Consider the following 18,123-nt stretch of genomic DNA (forward strand, 5'->3'; position numbering starts at 1 on the left):
ACTTTTTTTATGGCTGAACTGAAAGATTTGAAGGCATCTGGGAATATGTATCCATGAAACATTCTTATATTCATTTGTAGCAAGAGGGAGGCATGGAACTACTTCTCACCAAATTGTCAAAAGCAATTTTTGCTGCCAGGTCTTTAAGAGAAAAATTGCAATGTTTATTGCCTCTCTGGTTTTGTTTCCTTTGACTCATTTTCATTTGTCCTTTCCTTTTGAAAACATGATTTCTTGATATAAAAATTGCATAGTAAACTCCCATTTTTATTATGAAAGCATGTAAGTCAGAGCCTTGAAATCAATACGGTGTCCTCCTTACCTTGGTAGATGTTCATCACCATTATTAAGTTGTGCACAATAAAGCATTTCATGTTTGCAAAAAAATCTTTCGACTAACTCTACTCCCTGCTCCACCAGAGTAATTTTCTTTCTAGTGCCTGGGGTTTCTCCAGGGTTACACTGGAGTAACTGAAAATCAGCAGTTATACCCTATGTTATAACGTATTCAGGCACAGTGGTTTAGCACAGAGGGCTCTTTAAGGCAGAGTTTATTACCAAGAAATCTTAAATTGCCTTTCTACTAATTGTTAAGATACATTTGATTTAATTGTGTTAATGTAGTGATTTAATTTCAGTTGATTCAAATGATATCGAAAATGAAGACCTTTTCCAATTTCAAATTCCTTTAAGCAAGCTTCTATACCAGTAATACCAATATATTACCTATAAAAGCTAATATAGTTGGAAATAATTTTTACTTGTGCAGAAAGGAAAATAATTATTGGATCCATCCTGTGAGGAGGTCAATCTAGTCTTATTGGTGCCAAGACATCATTTCATATCTTAAAATGGAGTAGAACTCCATAATGTGTTTTGGTGAGTAAGGAAGTTACAGAATTTAATTTGGAGCTCTAAATCATCTATATTTTGACAAGGAATCCTTTGAGATCTGCCAAGATGTGAAAAGGATTGAAAGCTGAAATAGAGGGTAAAATGAACATAGCTATGTTTTCCAATGTATAGCTTTGGAGAGCAGTAGCCATAAAAGATGAATATTGTAAGACTTTTGGCTTCTCTGATACAGAGGTGATGTCTGGGGGTTTGTTGGGCATGGACTAGGAACTGCTGAGGATTTCACAGAAAGAAAAAAATAGTTATTGGTATAAGAAGAATGCACAAATCCGGGATTAGCTCTATTTCTGCTTTTGCTGTTCAGCTCTTTTTTATATTAAAAAAAAAATAACTCCTTTAAGCACTTGGTACACAGCTCTTCTGTGATGTTCTCTGGATTACAGGTTGTTTATGCTGGGAAATGTAAAACTGATACTACTCCTTGAGATAGATTTTACTGAATCCACAGGTCTATCCATTTACTTTAGGATCAAATACTGCTTAAAAAGAAAGTTTTAAGCTTTAAAGTTCTTTTCTCTCCAGGGTGTGCCTGGAGACCCTGGACTACCAGGAAAGGAGGGAGAAAAGGGGGAAAAGGTGAGTTTGTTCTTTCGTGGATTTGTTTCTTTTTTTCTTGCACATTTTAGGTAACCTGGGACAGAAGCAGTTTGAACTGGGAAATTACTTCATAGATTCGTGGACGGTTAAGAAACACGGGCTCATTAGATCATCTTGTCTGACCTCCTCTATTACACATGCTATAAGGTTTTCACCCTGTTGCAGCTTTATAATTTACCTAATAAAACCACTGAGATACAACTGGATACAGTAAAGTCCTGCTACACGTTTTGCAATGATGATCTTCTGCTGTCCTCATTGCCTTACAAGAGCAGGGATCTGGTGTTCTAAGTACCTCTTGTTCATCACTGTAAATCCAAAACTGAAAGAAAAACTGGCTTTCATGGTTAGGAAACTGAGATTTCTGCTTTCCTGATAAGCTGTTGTAACTGGACCATTAGTTCAGCTTTCCAGTGCATCCTCACTTACCTTTTGCCTGCCTTGCCTAACTGTTATGTCCCATCTCATAGCTAGGCAGTGAGCTTTCTGAGGTTAGGTGTTTGTAATTTGCTCATACATTGCACAGTGCCCAGCATGCTGAACTCCTGATCTTTGTTTGCTGGAGTAGGAATGAATAATCAGAAACCACATATGCATATATACAGGCCCCATATATGCATATATACAGGGCTTAAAAGGGGATGAATCCCAGCCTCTTCAGTCAAATCATCTTCCAGATTACCGAGATCTACCTCAGGGTCATGTATTGACCAAGGGCTCTCTCATATAGCTGGTTCCCAAAACATTTTGAAGTCTTCTTTTACTTTCCATGAGGAAAATTACAAATGCTTTGAGATTACTGAAGGAAAAGAGGGTTTGCTATGATACCAAGTGAAATTCAGATGAGAAGGCTAGAAAAACCACATACCTTTCAGTCCCAATGAAAGACCTGAGAGAGGAATGGTCTTTAGTATGCTACTAAGAGTTTTTTGGATTATCTTCTACAGGGTGATCCTGGAAAAGAGGGAAAAGTGGGTTTACCTGGACCAGCTGGTGAGCCAGGGCCTGCTGGAGAGCCAGGTTTGCCTGGTAAGGGTAAAGATGGAGAACAGGTAAGTACTGCTGGTAGGCTTTGTGCTTGAATAGTTCAATGTGAGATAGACGAGCATGGCTTCTGCAGGAGAACGGTGGATTTGCAGTAGAGTTAGGCTGCATTGTCACATGTGCTCGCAGCTGTCTACCAGAAGACATGAAAGGCCTGGCTGTGCAAAATGCTGAAGATCACAGTGCTGTATCCACAAAGGCAGAGAGAACTGAGGCTGTGTTTCTGAACATTAAACCTCTTTCTGTGTGCCATGGTGGTCATTGAAAATGGAGACCTCCACAAGGAGTAACGGTTGTCCTTGTGACCAGTACAAAAATTATTAGCTTGGTGAAAGTTTCCTAAAAACATTTAATTCTAGACAAGTTAGCAGATTATTTAATTTTCTTACGTGTTATCAGTAAAATATTGCCGTGACAGTGTGAGGCAAGGAGGGGGGTGGTGGGGATGCTTGCTGCCTTGACTGCCTCAAAGTCCAGGCTCCTGTTTGGCTGCGTGGTGACTGTTTTCTGGTTTTGGCTCTACCACTTTAGGGACAAAGAGGCCCACCAGGCTTGCCAGGACCCTTTGGACATAAGGTGAGCATGGACTTTATTGTGGACTGCTTCTCTCAGTCGCTGGAACTGGAGAAAAAGTTATGGTGAAAACATGGTCTGTTTTTCACTGGAAAATAGAGTTTGTCAAGCTGTCACTCAAAAACGCACTTCTAGCCTTTTAGGAGGTTCCTTTCTTTATTATTGCAATATGTCTGTAGGTGTAAATATTAAGATATTAATTAGCTGTGTTCACTTTCCACATTTAAAATTTCTTCCAGCATTATGTGCATTCAACACAAACCAAGGGCTAAATGCACACCTTTTCAGGGTAACTGTGACTGGGGACCTTTAATCCATACAGCTAGAGAGACATTGCGTAGCTAAAGGGTGGTCTATTCTTGAGACCATCTGTCAGGCCCTCAAAGAGCACTCCTCTGTAGCACTCATTTCCTTCACCTCTCTCAAAGTAGGATGTGAATTATTTTCCAATGGGACCAGATAGTCCTGGTTTGCCCTCCTCTATTGTAGTTAAGGCAAAGACTAACCAGTTGGTGAGGTTAATGACACCCATTTCTTCATCTGAGAGTAATATTTATTCCCCTGTAAATACACATCAAATAGAGGAAGGAATGAAAGCAAAAACCCTTGTTTCTGGGAGCATCTGGATTGTGCTTAAATCTTCAATCAGAAATGTCATGAAAGAAATCATGACAGAAATTCATGTCAGAAATTCTCCTCTTTGAAATGACCGTGTCCTGATCTGTATTGGAAGAAGAACAGGATGTTGAAACAGATTCTGTAAATGAAACAAGTAGGAATACAGCAGTATCAGACTAGATCCATCTATGTCCCATATTTTTGAAACAACCAAACTGCTATGAAATGTTTTGTTTTCATTTTGCTGCATTCTGTATAAATGCATTGTAGTCTGTTGTATAGTCCTTGACAGTTCAGAACACACACACAATAATAGACTGAGAATTCATATAAAAGTCAAAAAAAAATCCTAAAAGACATCTTGTGAAATGTTCTTTCTGTTCAATATCAACACAAGATGGTAAGAATCTTAATTGTGCATGGGAAAATACTATTGAACTTTTTGTATTGAAATTATGTTCTTGAATAAAAAAACCAGATAAGGGATCTGCTGGAGCTTTTGAACTAATCAGAATACATTTTCTTTCACTGTCCTTGCAGTATTATTTCTTTGTAATATAAGATCAGTTTAAGACGAAAGAAAGGGAAAAAAAATAGGAGACATTGCAGACTGAATTTTGTGTGGACAGAATCCATGTGTAACAATTTTTCTATCATGCTTCTATATAACAGGAAATAGTGTAATAATAAATAAGATAAATAAGATTAATCGTTATAAGTCTACTGCCAAAGCAAGACTGACTCTCACAACTGCAATACAATCCATAAAAGTCTTATTTGATTTCTCCCTATAACAAGAGAACAGACATTAGATTAAAGTATTGCAGATGAATTCTTTCTTAACTCTGTCTACAGTGCCCATTAAACAGTGTCAAGTTGTTGTCTGGGATCTGCAGGTTTTACTATTGAAAATTCTGTTTTCTAGAAGGGAGGTCTCTCCTTTTGTAGTATAATCCTCTAGAAAGAGTGGTAGAACTGTTGAAAATTTTTTTTACAAAAAAATATTCATACGCTTCTGTGAGTAGGCCTATGTTGATGAATGAAAGAAGAATATTAAGATGTAACTGAACATCCCTAATTCTGTCTTCCCTGGATGAATAATCTGTATTTATTGGTGTTTGCATGTTAGCCATCTACCGTAGAAACACAAAGAAAAGCGCATTATGGTGCTTAGTGTTTCCCCAAGCCCAGGAGAGTGCCTGATACCCTGCAGGCAATTGCAAATGCTGGCAATTGGATGCTGTGCACCAAAATAAATTAAAATACTTGTCAAGGCTGTGTTCCTGCTCAGTTATGTGATGTGGCACACACTGACGTTGTGTGAGTGCTCACAGAGGTGGGCTGGGGCTGGTGTGAAGGAAGGGGACAGTTTTCTTGGCATGATGTGACAGTAACTGTGCCATGTCCCCATGCTGCCTCAACCTGATACCTGCGGGCAGGATCAGGTCAGGATGCATCAGTGTTGCATTCTATTGTAAAACCTGATTGCATTTGAGCACATTTTCTCTACAGTGCATAAAGCCTTTGATTTCTTCCTTTGTTTCAGGGTGAGAGGGGAGCTCCTGGCCTCCCTGGACAGCCAGGAGACAGAGGTGTGCCAGGAATTGGGCTGGCTGGACCCCCTGTAAGTAGCAGGTCTTGCTGCAATCTTTAACAAGGCTTGCCCATCACCGTCATCTCAGAAATGTATTGCCTCTGCTCAGCTGTGCCAAGAGCCTGTGGGACATTTTACCCTCTGAAGATGCAAACCGCAAACTAATCCAGAGGCTACAATTTGTGGCGCAGATGTCTACACGTCCATCGTGAGGGCTCTCGATGCATTTGGTTTTAGTTGAAAGAGAAAGGCAGAAAAGTGCTATAGGAGTGATTGATATCACTGGCTGTTACTCCTGACTTTTCTGCATCATCTTGACACATTGGCTGTGGATGGGAATCGAGATCCATGCTGAGCCAGCAGGTCTGGTCTACTGGGCAGATGATACTTTGCTGTCACCCTGTTAGAATGAATGTGACACACATGCCCACATCAGTGACATAGTCAGCAGTCTAATAGGGAAACACAAAATCAAATTGCTGTGTTCCAAGAGAGCCATCATCCCTCTATTTTCCCACAAATATTTAGTTGGACCTCATCCAGCTCTGCCCCCCCCTCCTCCTTATCAGTAGGCCATGACATGTATCTGGGAGTCTGCTCTGGAAAGTTGGATTTTCATATCGCTGGGGTTTGATCATTCCAGTACTTGTCAGGTACAACTCCACTTGTGATGAGAGGGATTTGGGACTGCTCTGGCTGTAGCCCTGCTCAGAATCCTCCTGATATGGACTGAATTTGCAAATGAAATATGTTTAGGATGAAAGAAAGTTTATTCTTTTGCAATTGGTTGTACATGCCATGATACTGTGCCAGTTACAGTCAATGTTTTCATGCTCTGATTATCTAGATATAAGTTTCCCAATTAGTACAGGAAGTTACCTTGAAATGATTAAGTCAGATTGCTGTGTAATACTAGTTGACAAATCTAGCTTTCTGAGGTGTATGTCCACTTAATATTTGTTTTTACCATGCTGACAGGTAAAGCTGACTGGGTCAGTCATGTTTCACACTGTGACTGTGTGATGGCCTTCATTGTCCTCACAGGGTTACTGATGATTGAAGATTTGCTGGGTGTTATTTGTTAGGATTTATCTAAGGAACAGTGGTGTTCTTGCATTTCTTAATGTTCGGTTATTAATATTAAAATTAAAATTAAATTAGCAAATTAGTATTTGGCTTGTTTGAATGTCACTAGCCTGTGCCTAGTTTTTAATTACTGATTTTTAGATTCAGTACAGGGGTAGATGAGTTGACTTCTGCATCCTGATGTACACCAGATGACAAAGTAATTCTTCATTAGGGCTTTAGCATCCACATATCCTTGAACAAAAATGACTAAGAATTTGACTCTGAATGCAGACATCACTTGTCTTACCCAGAAGATTACTTTTTTCTGTGTCTTTATTGTTTGACCACTGTCAGGATGAGTAGCCACCTACATACCCACACTTTTTCCAATTGATTTGGTTTTATTTATTTAATCTGCTTCACTAAATACTTTTTTTTTAACAACTATTATGATGATATTCTCCACTGTAGATTCATCATAACCTCAGCTCCAATGCAGACTGGAACTTGAAATACACTGTATAACCTTGAATCCATCAGGCTTTTACAAAGACTGAGTCCCACAGAAAAATATTAGAATAAAGTCAGTGGAGCTGCTTCAGCGCATATTACACACTGAATTAAAGGTGTCAGCCTATACCCTTTTTAGTGATATGACAAAATTGTGCATATAATACTTTCAGCTTCAGAGCTGAGCACCAGCAACTCTTTTTAATTAGAGTCCTCACCCTGTTTCCTCCTGTGCCCTTAACTTCTCTCAGGCTTTGCTCCCTGCATAAAAGGTGTATATAGATGAGGATTTTTTTTTACATTGTCTGCTGAAGGATTGAGTTACTATTTACATAACACTGAGCCATAAACTGAGTATTGGCAAAGCGTGTTTCTCCCAACGGAACCATAAGCAGAAGAGGGAACTACTTGGAGAAATTGGGTGAATTCACATGCTTATGCTGAAGTTGCCTAATGGATGCATGTGCTGCACAGGTAGAAGGATTTTGCTCTTGCTCTGCCTTGCCGTGTTCATATTACTATGGGTTCAGAATTATGTATTTAGCCTTTGCTGGAGCAGAGCATTAAGGCATCTTGCATGGAGGACTGTATGAGGATTACTGAATTAATGTGCCTGAAATAGAAACCAAAGGGAGAGGATTCATAGTGCGAGACAATTTATTCAAACGCAGCCCCAGAGATGTGAGGTCAAGCCTTGTTTTGGGTGTCTTTGGAATGCCAAATTGACTCATCCATGCTGGATATGGGTACTGCATAACTTCTGTGGTGTTCCTACAGAAATGGATACCTTCCATGGCTCTATCTATTCAGCTGCACCTTTTAAAGTTGCATCTCCAAGTGAATAGCACAGGCAAGCCCACTGGCTTGCTTTGACCTCATTTAAAGAGCACACAGGTCACATGAGATGCTTTTTCATGTGTTAGAGGTAGCTGAATATAGTGGTCTTCAGGACCTGAGGAATAGTAGGTAACTGAATACAGTGGTCTTCAGGACCTGGGGAATTGTCCTGTCCCAGCCCAACAGATGCAAGGGTTCTGTGGTTCTGTGTCCCCAGATCTAGCAAGTAGCGAGGCTGAGCACCTGTTGCCAATGTGAATATGCACATGCCATGCACATACATACACACACATACGTGTGGCTACACAGACCAATGCAGAGAATAAGTTCAGTATCACACTCCTATAAACCTAAACAGCACTCCCAGAAACATGAGCAAGAATGTCTCAATCCCACTCCTCTTGAGTTGATGAGGTTTGAAGGCCACTGTTGGAATATATACATGAAATGTGGATCTTTCCACTGGTCCTGGACACCTACTCTGTCCAATACCCAGGCTTCTGCACCCCGGTGTCCTCCAGTAGCTGGCATCCAGACTTGCAAGCCCCCTGGGTTCACAGTCTTGCAACTCAGTCACTGGCACCCAAACCTCTCCTACTCACCAGCTCATCTGACTTGAAGCTCACTAAGATTCAACCACACAAGCTCAGATTCATGAGCTCATCCATGCTGAAGAGTGTTACAAACAGGATTTAATGATAGTATAGTAAATAGGTTGCATCAGGTTGACAGCCAGTCACCAGAGGGTTCCCCAGGGCTCAATTTTAGGGCCAGAGCTCTTTAATGTTTTTATAAATTATCTGGATGCGGGAATTGAATATACGTTAAGTAATTTTGCCAATGATACTAAACTAGGAGGAGCTGTGGACTTCCTTGAGGGTAGAGAGGCCTTACAGAGAGATCTGGATACACCAGAGAGCTGAGCAATCACCAACCATGTGAAATCTAACAAAAGTAAGCACCAGATTCTCCACCTAGGTCAGGGTAATCCAGGTTACACATACAAATTGGAGGATAAGAGGCTGGAAAACAGCCTCGAAGAAAGAGATCTGAGGGTTTGGGTTGATGTCAAGTTGAATATGAGTCAACAGTGTGTCCTGGCAGCCAAAAGGGCCAACCATGCCCTGGGGTGCATCAAGCACAGCATAGCTAGCCGAGCCAGGGAGGTGACTGTCCCACTCTACACTGCACTGATGCGGCTCCACCTTGAGTACTGGGTGCAGTTTTGGTCACCTCAATATGAGAAGGTGATCAAACTATTCTAGTGCATCCAGAGGAGAGTGACCAAGATGGTGAAAGGCCTTCAGGGCAAGACTTTGGAGGAGCAGGTGAGGTTGCTTGGTTTGTTTACCTTGGAGAAAAGAAAGCTGAGGGGTCACCTCATCACTGTCGACAACTTCCTCAAGGGGGGCAGTGGAGGGAGAGGTGCTGATCTCCTCTCTCTGATGACCAGAGATAGGACCCAAGGAAATGGGATGGAGCTGCCTCAGGGGAAGTTCAGATTGGACATTAGGAAAAGATTTTTCACTGAGAGAGTGGTCCATCCTGAACAGGCTTCCTGGGTGAAGTGGTCATGGCATCAAGGCTGTCAGAGTTCAAGGAGCATCTGGATGATGTTCTTAGTCATATGATTTAGTTTTAGGTAGTCCTGCAAGGAGCAGGGAGTTGGACTCAATGATCCTTATAGGACACTTCCAACTTGAGATTTATTCTATGATTCTATGACTGTGGTGATGAAGTGCAGGGCTCAGTCAGACAAGCGTCATGTTAGCATACAGCTGACCCCTCTCGTCCCTTTTTTGCTTTTTTTTTCCTCACACTTTTTCCTCCATGATCCACCTCAATTTCTTCCTTACTCTGCCTTTGATCCTTCCCCTAAACATCCTGCTGTGAGTATTGCACACTTCAACAATGCCTTTGTGAACAGCCTATCAAACTTGCTCCTTTTCCTTACCCTTCCTTCTCTGTTGTTTTTTTTTTTTTTATCTTGGTGCTTCAGAACCCACCCTGAGCAGCTAAGGGTGTGTGTGCGTGTTAATCTTAAGTGTTTTGATTTCTGTGTCTTTTCTGTTTGCAGGGCCCTGTGGGACCCCCAGGAGACAAAGGGTCATTGGTACAGTATGTCTTTCTAACTACACTTAGATTTTATGGGGAGGGGACAACCACATTAATTGTATTGCTACCAATGATTTCATGAAGGCATGTTTAATTAGTTTATTTTTGCCCAAGATCAGCAGGGTCACAGGGTGGCTAACCCTCCAAAGGGAGCTTCTCTTGTGCATTACCAGCTACTTGTCTGCTATATTGAGTTGTGAGAAAGAGTTGATCTAGACTCTTGGCATGGTGACTTTTCCTTACTTGTCAATAGCCCTACAAAAGAAAGAATGAGCTACTTGCTTAACACTTCATTCAAAAAAAGTATTTTAAGCATATAATTCAAGGTACACTGCTATGTCTTATAGGCAAGGCCTCAAAGTTTTAAAAGAAAGCATTTTTAAGTATTTTTCTTACTTAAATCTTATAGATAACCTTGCATTTCAGTATTCACCAAACACACTTAGTTCCTCAACATGCAGTTTTACAAGGATGCAATACACTGGTCTGAAACAAATAACTGTGTACCGTGGTCTCAGTATACACTAGCATGAATTTCCAGCATGACACCCAGTCCTAGCCACTGTACCAGCTTGGCACTGGGGAGATGGATCTTCTTTTCTCCTCTAGTCCTGTGCGCAGTCGTATTTTCTCCCTGTTCATAAACTTGCCTCCTCTAAAGATTCATTATTACCCTTACAATCAAGGTATGTGAGGTTTGAATTTAGTGATGCACGTAAAGTTCCTTGAGGCACAGAAGTGACTGATACTGTAATAGTGCAATGTGAGATTTAAATTTTTTTTCCTTAAACTCTCTCATAGTTGTTTAACTGCTAGTCAATTTTTTTTTCCCAATAACTATTGAGTTGCGGATTTCTTCTCTTCAGCTAAGAAGTATCTCATAAGTACTGTCCATGTTGCTGGGTTTGTCTGTTCTCTCCCTACCAGGGTCCCCGTGGTGTACCTGGTATCCCTGGACCACAGGGGCCTCCTGGCCAGGACGTAAGTAAAATAAAAGTGTAAGTGCTCAAGAAATTTAACAATGCTCGAATCTAATTTCCCTAAATCCTGTGTTTATACTTAGCCACAGTCGTTGAGGACAGTTCAAGGGAGATGATTTGCAGAAATGGAGTTCTTACAAGTTAGGATGTCAGGGGGAAAACAGGGTAAGCAGGGTTGTCTCAAGGAAAGCAGTGGACTTTACCACTGAACCATTTTCAAATTACACTGGAGAACAGACTTGACAGCATACACCGAGGAAAGTTCCCACACTGGAACAGGATGCTAGTTAAGCTGTCTAGGAACTTCTTAGAAGCCGCTGAGATAAGTAGCCTGTAATATTTCTATGAAAACAGGGCCACATCTGTTAAAAAGCTCTTTGTGGGTTCATTTTGCTACTGCTACGATGCACGAGAGATGACATTTTAACCTCTTGGTGCGTTGTCCTAGCTCCTGCTGTCTCAGTGGGTGAGTCATGGAGCTGAGGGATAGAGAGAAATATGGCAGACTCCCAGCTAGAAAGCTGACCCCTCTCACTGCCTGGCTTTGTCGCAGTGTTTAATCAGAAAAAGAAGTGTTTTTTTTCTCTGCTGGTCAGCCAGCTCTATGATGTGGAAACCTGTCCTGAAGGAAAACCAGCAAGGAAGCTGTGAAGATTTTGAAAGGCTTGATCTTTGGATTTGTGCCTGTTGTGGGAATGCTGTGGGGAGGTGGAGTGGCCTTCTGTAACTCTCCTTCACAGTGCTGCTTTATGATGCTGTCATGTCTGAAATGGGTACCAGTTTTCACAAAGTCCTTGGCAAGAGACTTTCAATCATAGCGTGGCTTTATTGATGTAGGTCAGCTGGACTAAAGTGTGTACTTTCCTATGGTATGGATCTCCTTTCCTCCTTCAGTGTTTGGAGAAGAAGGTCTAGTTTTCTTCCCACCTACTTTTTCACAAGACAAATGATTATGGACAGGGTATTCCTCCACAGCCCATGATAGTAGAAATGATCCTTTGCCTCCATCATCCTGTGGCACTGAGCAGCCACAGGTTCAGGATTGATTGTGTCCTGCTGACTGCCCTTAGATCTCCTCACCTTGTCTCAGATGTTTGAGATTTTTAATCAAGAGATTAAATAGGAGATACAATAGCTGGGTTTATTACAACTGTATTGTGTGAGGAGAGTGCTAGAGCCAGCTTTTCTGAGTCTTTTTCTGGCTCTACCCAGATTAGCATTCACTGGTCAGCTCTTGGAGAGGCAGTGCTACAGTCTTTACCTCATTCCTTTCCCCCACAGAAAATTACCCAAACAGAACAATTCCTTATGGTACTTATAAAACACATCCTCTATTGCACTAACTATTTTAATTGCACTCAGTATGTCTTTTAGGAGCTCTCTGTATTCTGGTTGATCACCTGTTAAGCAATTCTACCCGTGTTTCAGGAATTGTAAATGTAACTACAGGGCACATTCCAACATTTCTTGATATAACAGCAGGGATACCTATTTTGACAAGATCATGCATTTGCAGTTTCTTGATCTCCACTTTCATTTATGACTACTACAAAGGATTTTTTGTTCTGCTTTTGCACTCTTGTATATCAGTGTAGTACTCCTATATTCTTTGAAGCATGACCATTTTTGTACTCCGTCGTGTTTAAACAGTATGTCATGAGTCAGGAAAGCTCCAATTTGAATTGCTAATATGAATTTGCTGTGCAACTCCCAAGACATTCATTGGCAATAGACTTAACAACTTGCCTCAATGTCTTGGTTTTTGCTGCGGCCTTTGCCAATGTATTCCATGTTTTTTTTCCGAGACTGGATAATTCTTTTAAATCATATTCACATACATTAGGTTATTCTCTGCATTATTTTTTTTTCAGTTGCAGACTCCTCAGATGCTCTTGGAAGTGGCTGCTATAAGTTGTTGTATTCCCTGATACTGCAAATCAGATTTACAGTTGTATTTGGGGAGATGGAAGAGTCAATACTTCTTTCACAATAGGTTTGGCCAGAATTACGTCCCATAGGTGAACAGATTGGTTTTTTTACATGACTACATTCTAACTTTCTAGTGCCCTAAAACCATGTGCCATTTTTTTTTTTGCAATACCACTGCCCAAGGTCACCTTTTGAAACAGCTGTTGGCAACTCAATCAAATACCAAGAGTTCTCAGGACAATGTCTTGTTTTATTAAAATTTAGGTTTTGAAAATCCTTGTGTAGGTTTACAGTATAGTTGGGCTGTTTTGGTTTTGTTCTGTTCCTCACAGAAAAAGTCTTGGCGTTGATTTGTCCTCACTATGGCGTTTATTTGTTCACTATGTCCATAAATCCCTACAGATTCTGTTCTTCTGGGACAAAGCTGGGACATATTATCTTGTCCTATTACATTATTTTGTTGTCTTTAAATTTGTATTTTTTTTCTGATTAACTAAAGCTCTACTTCGTAAAGCCTGAAAAGTGCTTTTTCTAGGCTTTTTTGTGGTCTTTGTTTTCCCCTGTAGTAGGTCTAACATTCCATATAGGACTACGACATATTGTGCCTACTTTCATGCCCTCAATTACTTCAACTAATTACACTACTATTTACACTTAGTATTGGAAAAAAAAATCCAAATCACATTTTAAGCTGGCAGTATTCCTGTACAGAGTGTTAAAAAATAATAGCCTTAAGTATTCTGAAAGTTACAAAAATGTATTTCTTCATGTTGAGTGACGCTATGTGCATGGCTGCCTCCTCCAGCTGCTCCAGACCAGGTCCCTCCTGTCTGGTCTTTGGTGCCCAGGACCCAGGGCTTCTGCGCTGATGGAGGGATGCAGCTCTGCTTTCCCGTTTGCAGGTCCAAAGAGTAACAAAGCAGCACTTGAATCCCAGAGATACGGACTTGGACACACAGACACAGAGGACACTGACATGGCTGATCACACAGATTGCCACAGACAAGGTTCTGCCTTCAACATTACCGACATACAGGACTCACAGACAGCATAAGCACAGACAGCCAAGTCCCCTCCTTCTCTTCAGCTGTCAGACACTGAAGGTCACTCGTGGTGGCACACACACCACTCTTTAGGTTCACAAGAACATGCATATTTGCAGATCCATCAAGCATTGTCACAGCCCTTTGTCCTGGCACCCCTACCCAGATCCTAGACCCCCTACCCTCCCCATGGGTCCCCTACTTGCCTGCTTGTCCAGCCTGATGCTCGCTACAAACACACAACACTCAAACACTTGTCTTATGCACTCCACACTTGCAGTTCATGGGCATACCAGCATGGACTCACCTGATACCCCAGCCTGGGCACAAGTCCCCCTACTTGCCAGCTGGTCCAGATTGAAGTTAGCTGATGAATACACACACACCAAGACTGGTGAAGATATAGACACTTGCCCCATCCCAGCTGGCACCAGGCACACAGGCTATGACCTATGGTCCCATGCCAGCCACTGTCGTGGAGTCCCTCACTCACCTTGCTCATGCTGGTCTCCCCAGTAGATGGTTTTGGGAACACACACCCTTCCCACCCCACTGGCTGAAGGTTAAAGACCCTGTGCTCACTCCAGTAGCTTACAACAGAGGCTGGTCTGACTCCACTAGCTGGCACCAGTTTTCACTGGCATGCACATACAGGTCTCACCAGTAGCTGGCAATTAGTCCTTGCAGCACTCATGAACATTATACAGAGAGATTATTAAGGAAAGCCTTAATAAGAAGATATAAGATGATAGGACAAACCATGGTGATCAGGTGCAGGGCTCAGCCAGACACTGCCAGCCCCATTTTACAGATGACTGGACCCTTTTATGCCCTTTCCTGCCTACCCCCCTGTTTGTTCCTCTCTGCTCCCCCTTCCCCTGCACATCCCCTCATGCATTTCCACAGCTCTATCAATTCCTGCACCCGTCCCAGTTCAGGGTCCCCCCGGTTTACAATATTATCTCTTCTAAAGTCCAGGTTGATCTTCCTGGAAGTGCAGCCTGTGGTTTATTGATAGCCCATCAATTAATGTGAGTGGCAAGGTTTGTTTCTTATTAGGTCTGTGTCTTGGTGTATTTTGTTTCTGAATTCCTCCTTTTTCCTTAGTTTTCAAATTGACAAGGTCCCAGATCAGATAACCATGCTGGAATAAATCTCACACTCCCACATGCCTTCATCAATTACTCTGACTGTCCAGGTTTGGTTCCCATCACTGCCTCCCTTATTTGTTGGACAGGTTTGTGTCCCTGTGTGTTCTTGTTTATTGCTTCCTCCTTGTTTTCCCTTGTTGCATTGAAAAAGATCCTTGACCAGATACCCCTAAAGGAGCAGACAGTCTCTGGACAAATACGCTTGCACTACACATATTTTGGGAAGCATCCACTCTCCTCTGTCTGTCTGCTGGGAGATAAAATGTTTCTGTTCAACATACCTACTTAGTTCCCTTAGATTAGAAAACAGTCTGAATGAGACATTGTCTTGTCCTACTATTTGCAATAAGGACACACATTTAATAGGCTCTTTCTGTATTTTGATTATGATAATCTTAATTAACATAAACATTGAATTAATCACTTTTTAATTATGTTAATTATTTATAACTAATTTCCAGAAGTTAATCTTCCCCTGCATTTATTTTCATAATTACAGAAACTTTGTGAATGCATACATTACTGCCATCGGATCTGAAAAGCAGATTTTTCTGTTCTGGGGTTGATTTTCCCATACAGTTAGGAGAGTTTCAAGGAGCCTTTGTGTTTGTTTTAGTGTACACACACCCCAAAACAGAGCACACTTATTAAAGCTCCTATTGGCTTTTTTATTCTTGGGATTTACAATCTATTTAAGCTATTGCATTTCAAGTTTAATTTTCAGTCTTGTAATAGAACTACCCCAGCATAAGCCTGTGTGACTGGTTTCCTTACACACTTTCTCTATTTTCACATACATTGCTTACCTGAGCATCATTTTTCAGCATGTCATCTGCACAGCTTCCATCAGTTCCCGGTTAGAGACCATTCCTGCATGTCAGATTTTGCAGACCGATAGAGTACTCTGGATCCTGTGCATCATATCTCCTCATTGCTGACATTTTTTCTTGCACTGGTGTGCTGTACCACTCATTGGATATTCTACTTTGTGCCAGCCACTATTGGCTGCAATCTCCTGAAAATGTTCAAACTTTTTGAGCTTTCCAACACTGGTCATTATTTGCATTTGTGCGTGTTCCCACATCGCATTAGAAGCATTTCTTTGCAGTGCTGAGCAGTTTTCTGGGCAGACTCTTTATGTTCTTTTTTTTTAAATTTTCTGGCTTTCTCTTTTCCAACTTCCTCCCCTGTTAGTCAGCTTGTCAGATGCACTGTGCCTTACATCTAGCATTTTCATTGTGCTCTGAGAAATGTTTGCAGCTTGGCCCTTGTTGTCAGCCTTTTTCTAACTCCAAGCCTCTGTTGTCCAGAAACCTTTCCTCTACTTTGGACTCTACTTCCAGTTGCCTGTTCTCTGATAATGCAACATGCTGGAGTGCTATCATCCTACATCTGGTTTGTTCATTTCAGCTCAGACAAGCATTCCTCAAAGGACACTGTCTTTTGGCAGTCTTATACCTTTTAACTGTTTTACTTTGTCTGGGGATGCAGTGGTTTTCAGATTTGTCAGCCGTGGCACATAGCTTAATTTCTTATGCTGGCTTATTTGCACCCTGTTAAAGACATGACCAGCTCCACATCATACAGTGTTCAAGAAAACAGGCCCGTCCCTTTTTGTCTCAAGGGAATCTGATACCATGTGGCTATCACAGCCATGCTTAAATCTTTCCTAGGATCTCAATTTTAGTCACTCCCTTCTTGTGTGTCTTTTCTCATAATGAAGAAGTATTTTCCTATATTCTCCTTTAAATAAATCTTCTTTAAATGCTCAAATTCCACTGCTAGCACCATGTCATGTGTCAGATCCCTAAGCAAAAGGCTGTCAAGGAGTCCTACAGTAGAAATAGTTTGTTGATAGCTATGTTAATAGTCAGCATGAAAAAAATTTCTAAATTGTCTTTTCTGTGTTGTTTTCTGATCCAGGACGATACTGATGGCTCAAGTCTTTGCTTTGCATCACACTCCTTAAAGCAAGAGCTGTGTGAGTCTTCCTGGACAAGTAGGTCTGGGAATATAAGATCTGTGTAATCGTTATTTAGGCAACCTTCTTCCCACTTACAGAAGTGTTTGAGAACCACAGTGGAGAGGATGCCCAAAGCATGACCAATTAGCATCTGTGAAAGAGAAGGGACTTTGGGAATATCCCACAATCTTCTACATTCACACTGCTGCTCTGTGGAAGAAGCAAAACTATAAATGGTATAACATTTCCTTGTATTTCCTCAATTCCCCAAAAGGACATTTGTGGGGAACTATGAGCTAAGAATCTTCTTCACACCTTATCTTCTCTTGGTGCTCACCTGCAGAAAGTTTAGTTCCTTGGAAACAAGCTTTCATCCATGGACTTCAGTACTACTTCAGTTCCACTTTAGCTCCACTTCAGTGTGTGTTTAATATTTATCTCTTAGAAAGTCAAGGTAACTGAAGGGTTGTTGTTCACCCAGAAATGTTTAATGTGGACATAGAAAAAGAACAACCAATGTTTTCCCATTTTCTTTCTCCTCTAGCAAGAGATATGGGATTTAAGTTACAAATGAGGTACAAGGATGAAATTAAAGTTTGCTCTATAGCTATAATTATGGCTTAGCAGAGTATCACAACTTTGCCTGCGTGCACACATAGTGTGCTTAAGTCCCAGGTAGCCAAGTAACTCCCCTTCTGGTTGTCTGCATAAATAATACAACGAACCGACTGGAGACAATGGATCAACCTGAGACAAGGGGATTGACAGAATGCCTAGTCCCCTTCCTGGCAAAGCATTTGACCAATTTTTAAAGGAGCTTTCCGAGTGGAAATTTTGGAGAGTCTCGGAGAGTCCCCTAGTCCCCCTGAGCCTAGACTGCTTGAAAGCCACTACTTGTATCTTCAGTGAGTTGATTAACACTGTGGGTGGTGAACCTGGCACCACCTCAAAGACCTCTCCAGGTGGGTCCTGCTGCAGAATCAATGAAACTGAACCCAGATAAGATGCTTCTAAATGGTCAGTAGAAACTGTTCCTGCAGATGCAAAAATGGTCACGAAGGACAGCCTTTTGTATGTGGTTGAGATAGAAGATATTTTTATGTTCTTTAAGGTATTCAATATAGATAGAACATACATATGCTTGAGTGATGACACAAGGTAACAGGCCATCTGGATACAGGAATTT

General features: G+C 41.3%; 1 protein-coding gene across 1 annotated transcript in view; it reads left to right on the forward strand.

Moving 5' to 3' along the window:
- Positions 1–18,123, forward strand: part of COL22A1 (collagen type XXII alpha 1 chain) — a 210,153-nt gene that overhangs the window by 164,467 nt on the left and 27,563 nt on the right. The window contains exons 37-42 of the mRNA XM_086466066.1: positions 1,438–1,491; positions 2,460–2,564; positions 3,088–3,132; positions 5,294–5,371; positions 9,834–9,869; positions 10,799–10,852. Coding sequence (XP_086322192.1) covers positions 1,438–1,491; positions 2,460–2,564; positions 3,088–3,132; positions 5,294–5,371; positions 9,834–9,869; positions 10,799–10,852 — 372 coding nt within the window. The remainder of the gene's footprint in view (positions 1–1,437; positions 1,492–2,459; positions 2,565–3,087; positions 3,133–5,293; positions 5,372–9,833; positions 9,870–10,798; positions 10,853–18,123) is intronic.

This window comes from Leptosomus discolor, chromosome 5, assembly GCF_034619465.1.
Source record: "Leptosomus discolor isolate bLepDis1 chromosome 5, bLepDis1.hap2, whole genome shotgun sequence".
NCBI classification, from domain to species: Eukaryota; Metazoa; Chordata; class Aves; order Leptosomiformes; family Leptosomidae; genus Leptosomus; species Leptosomus discolor.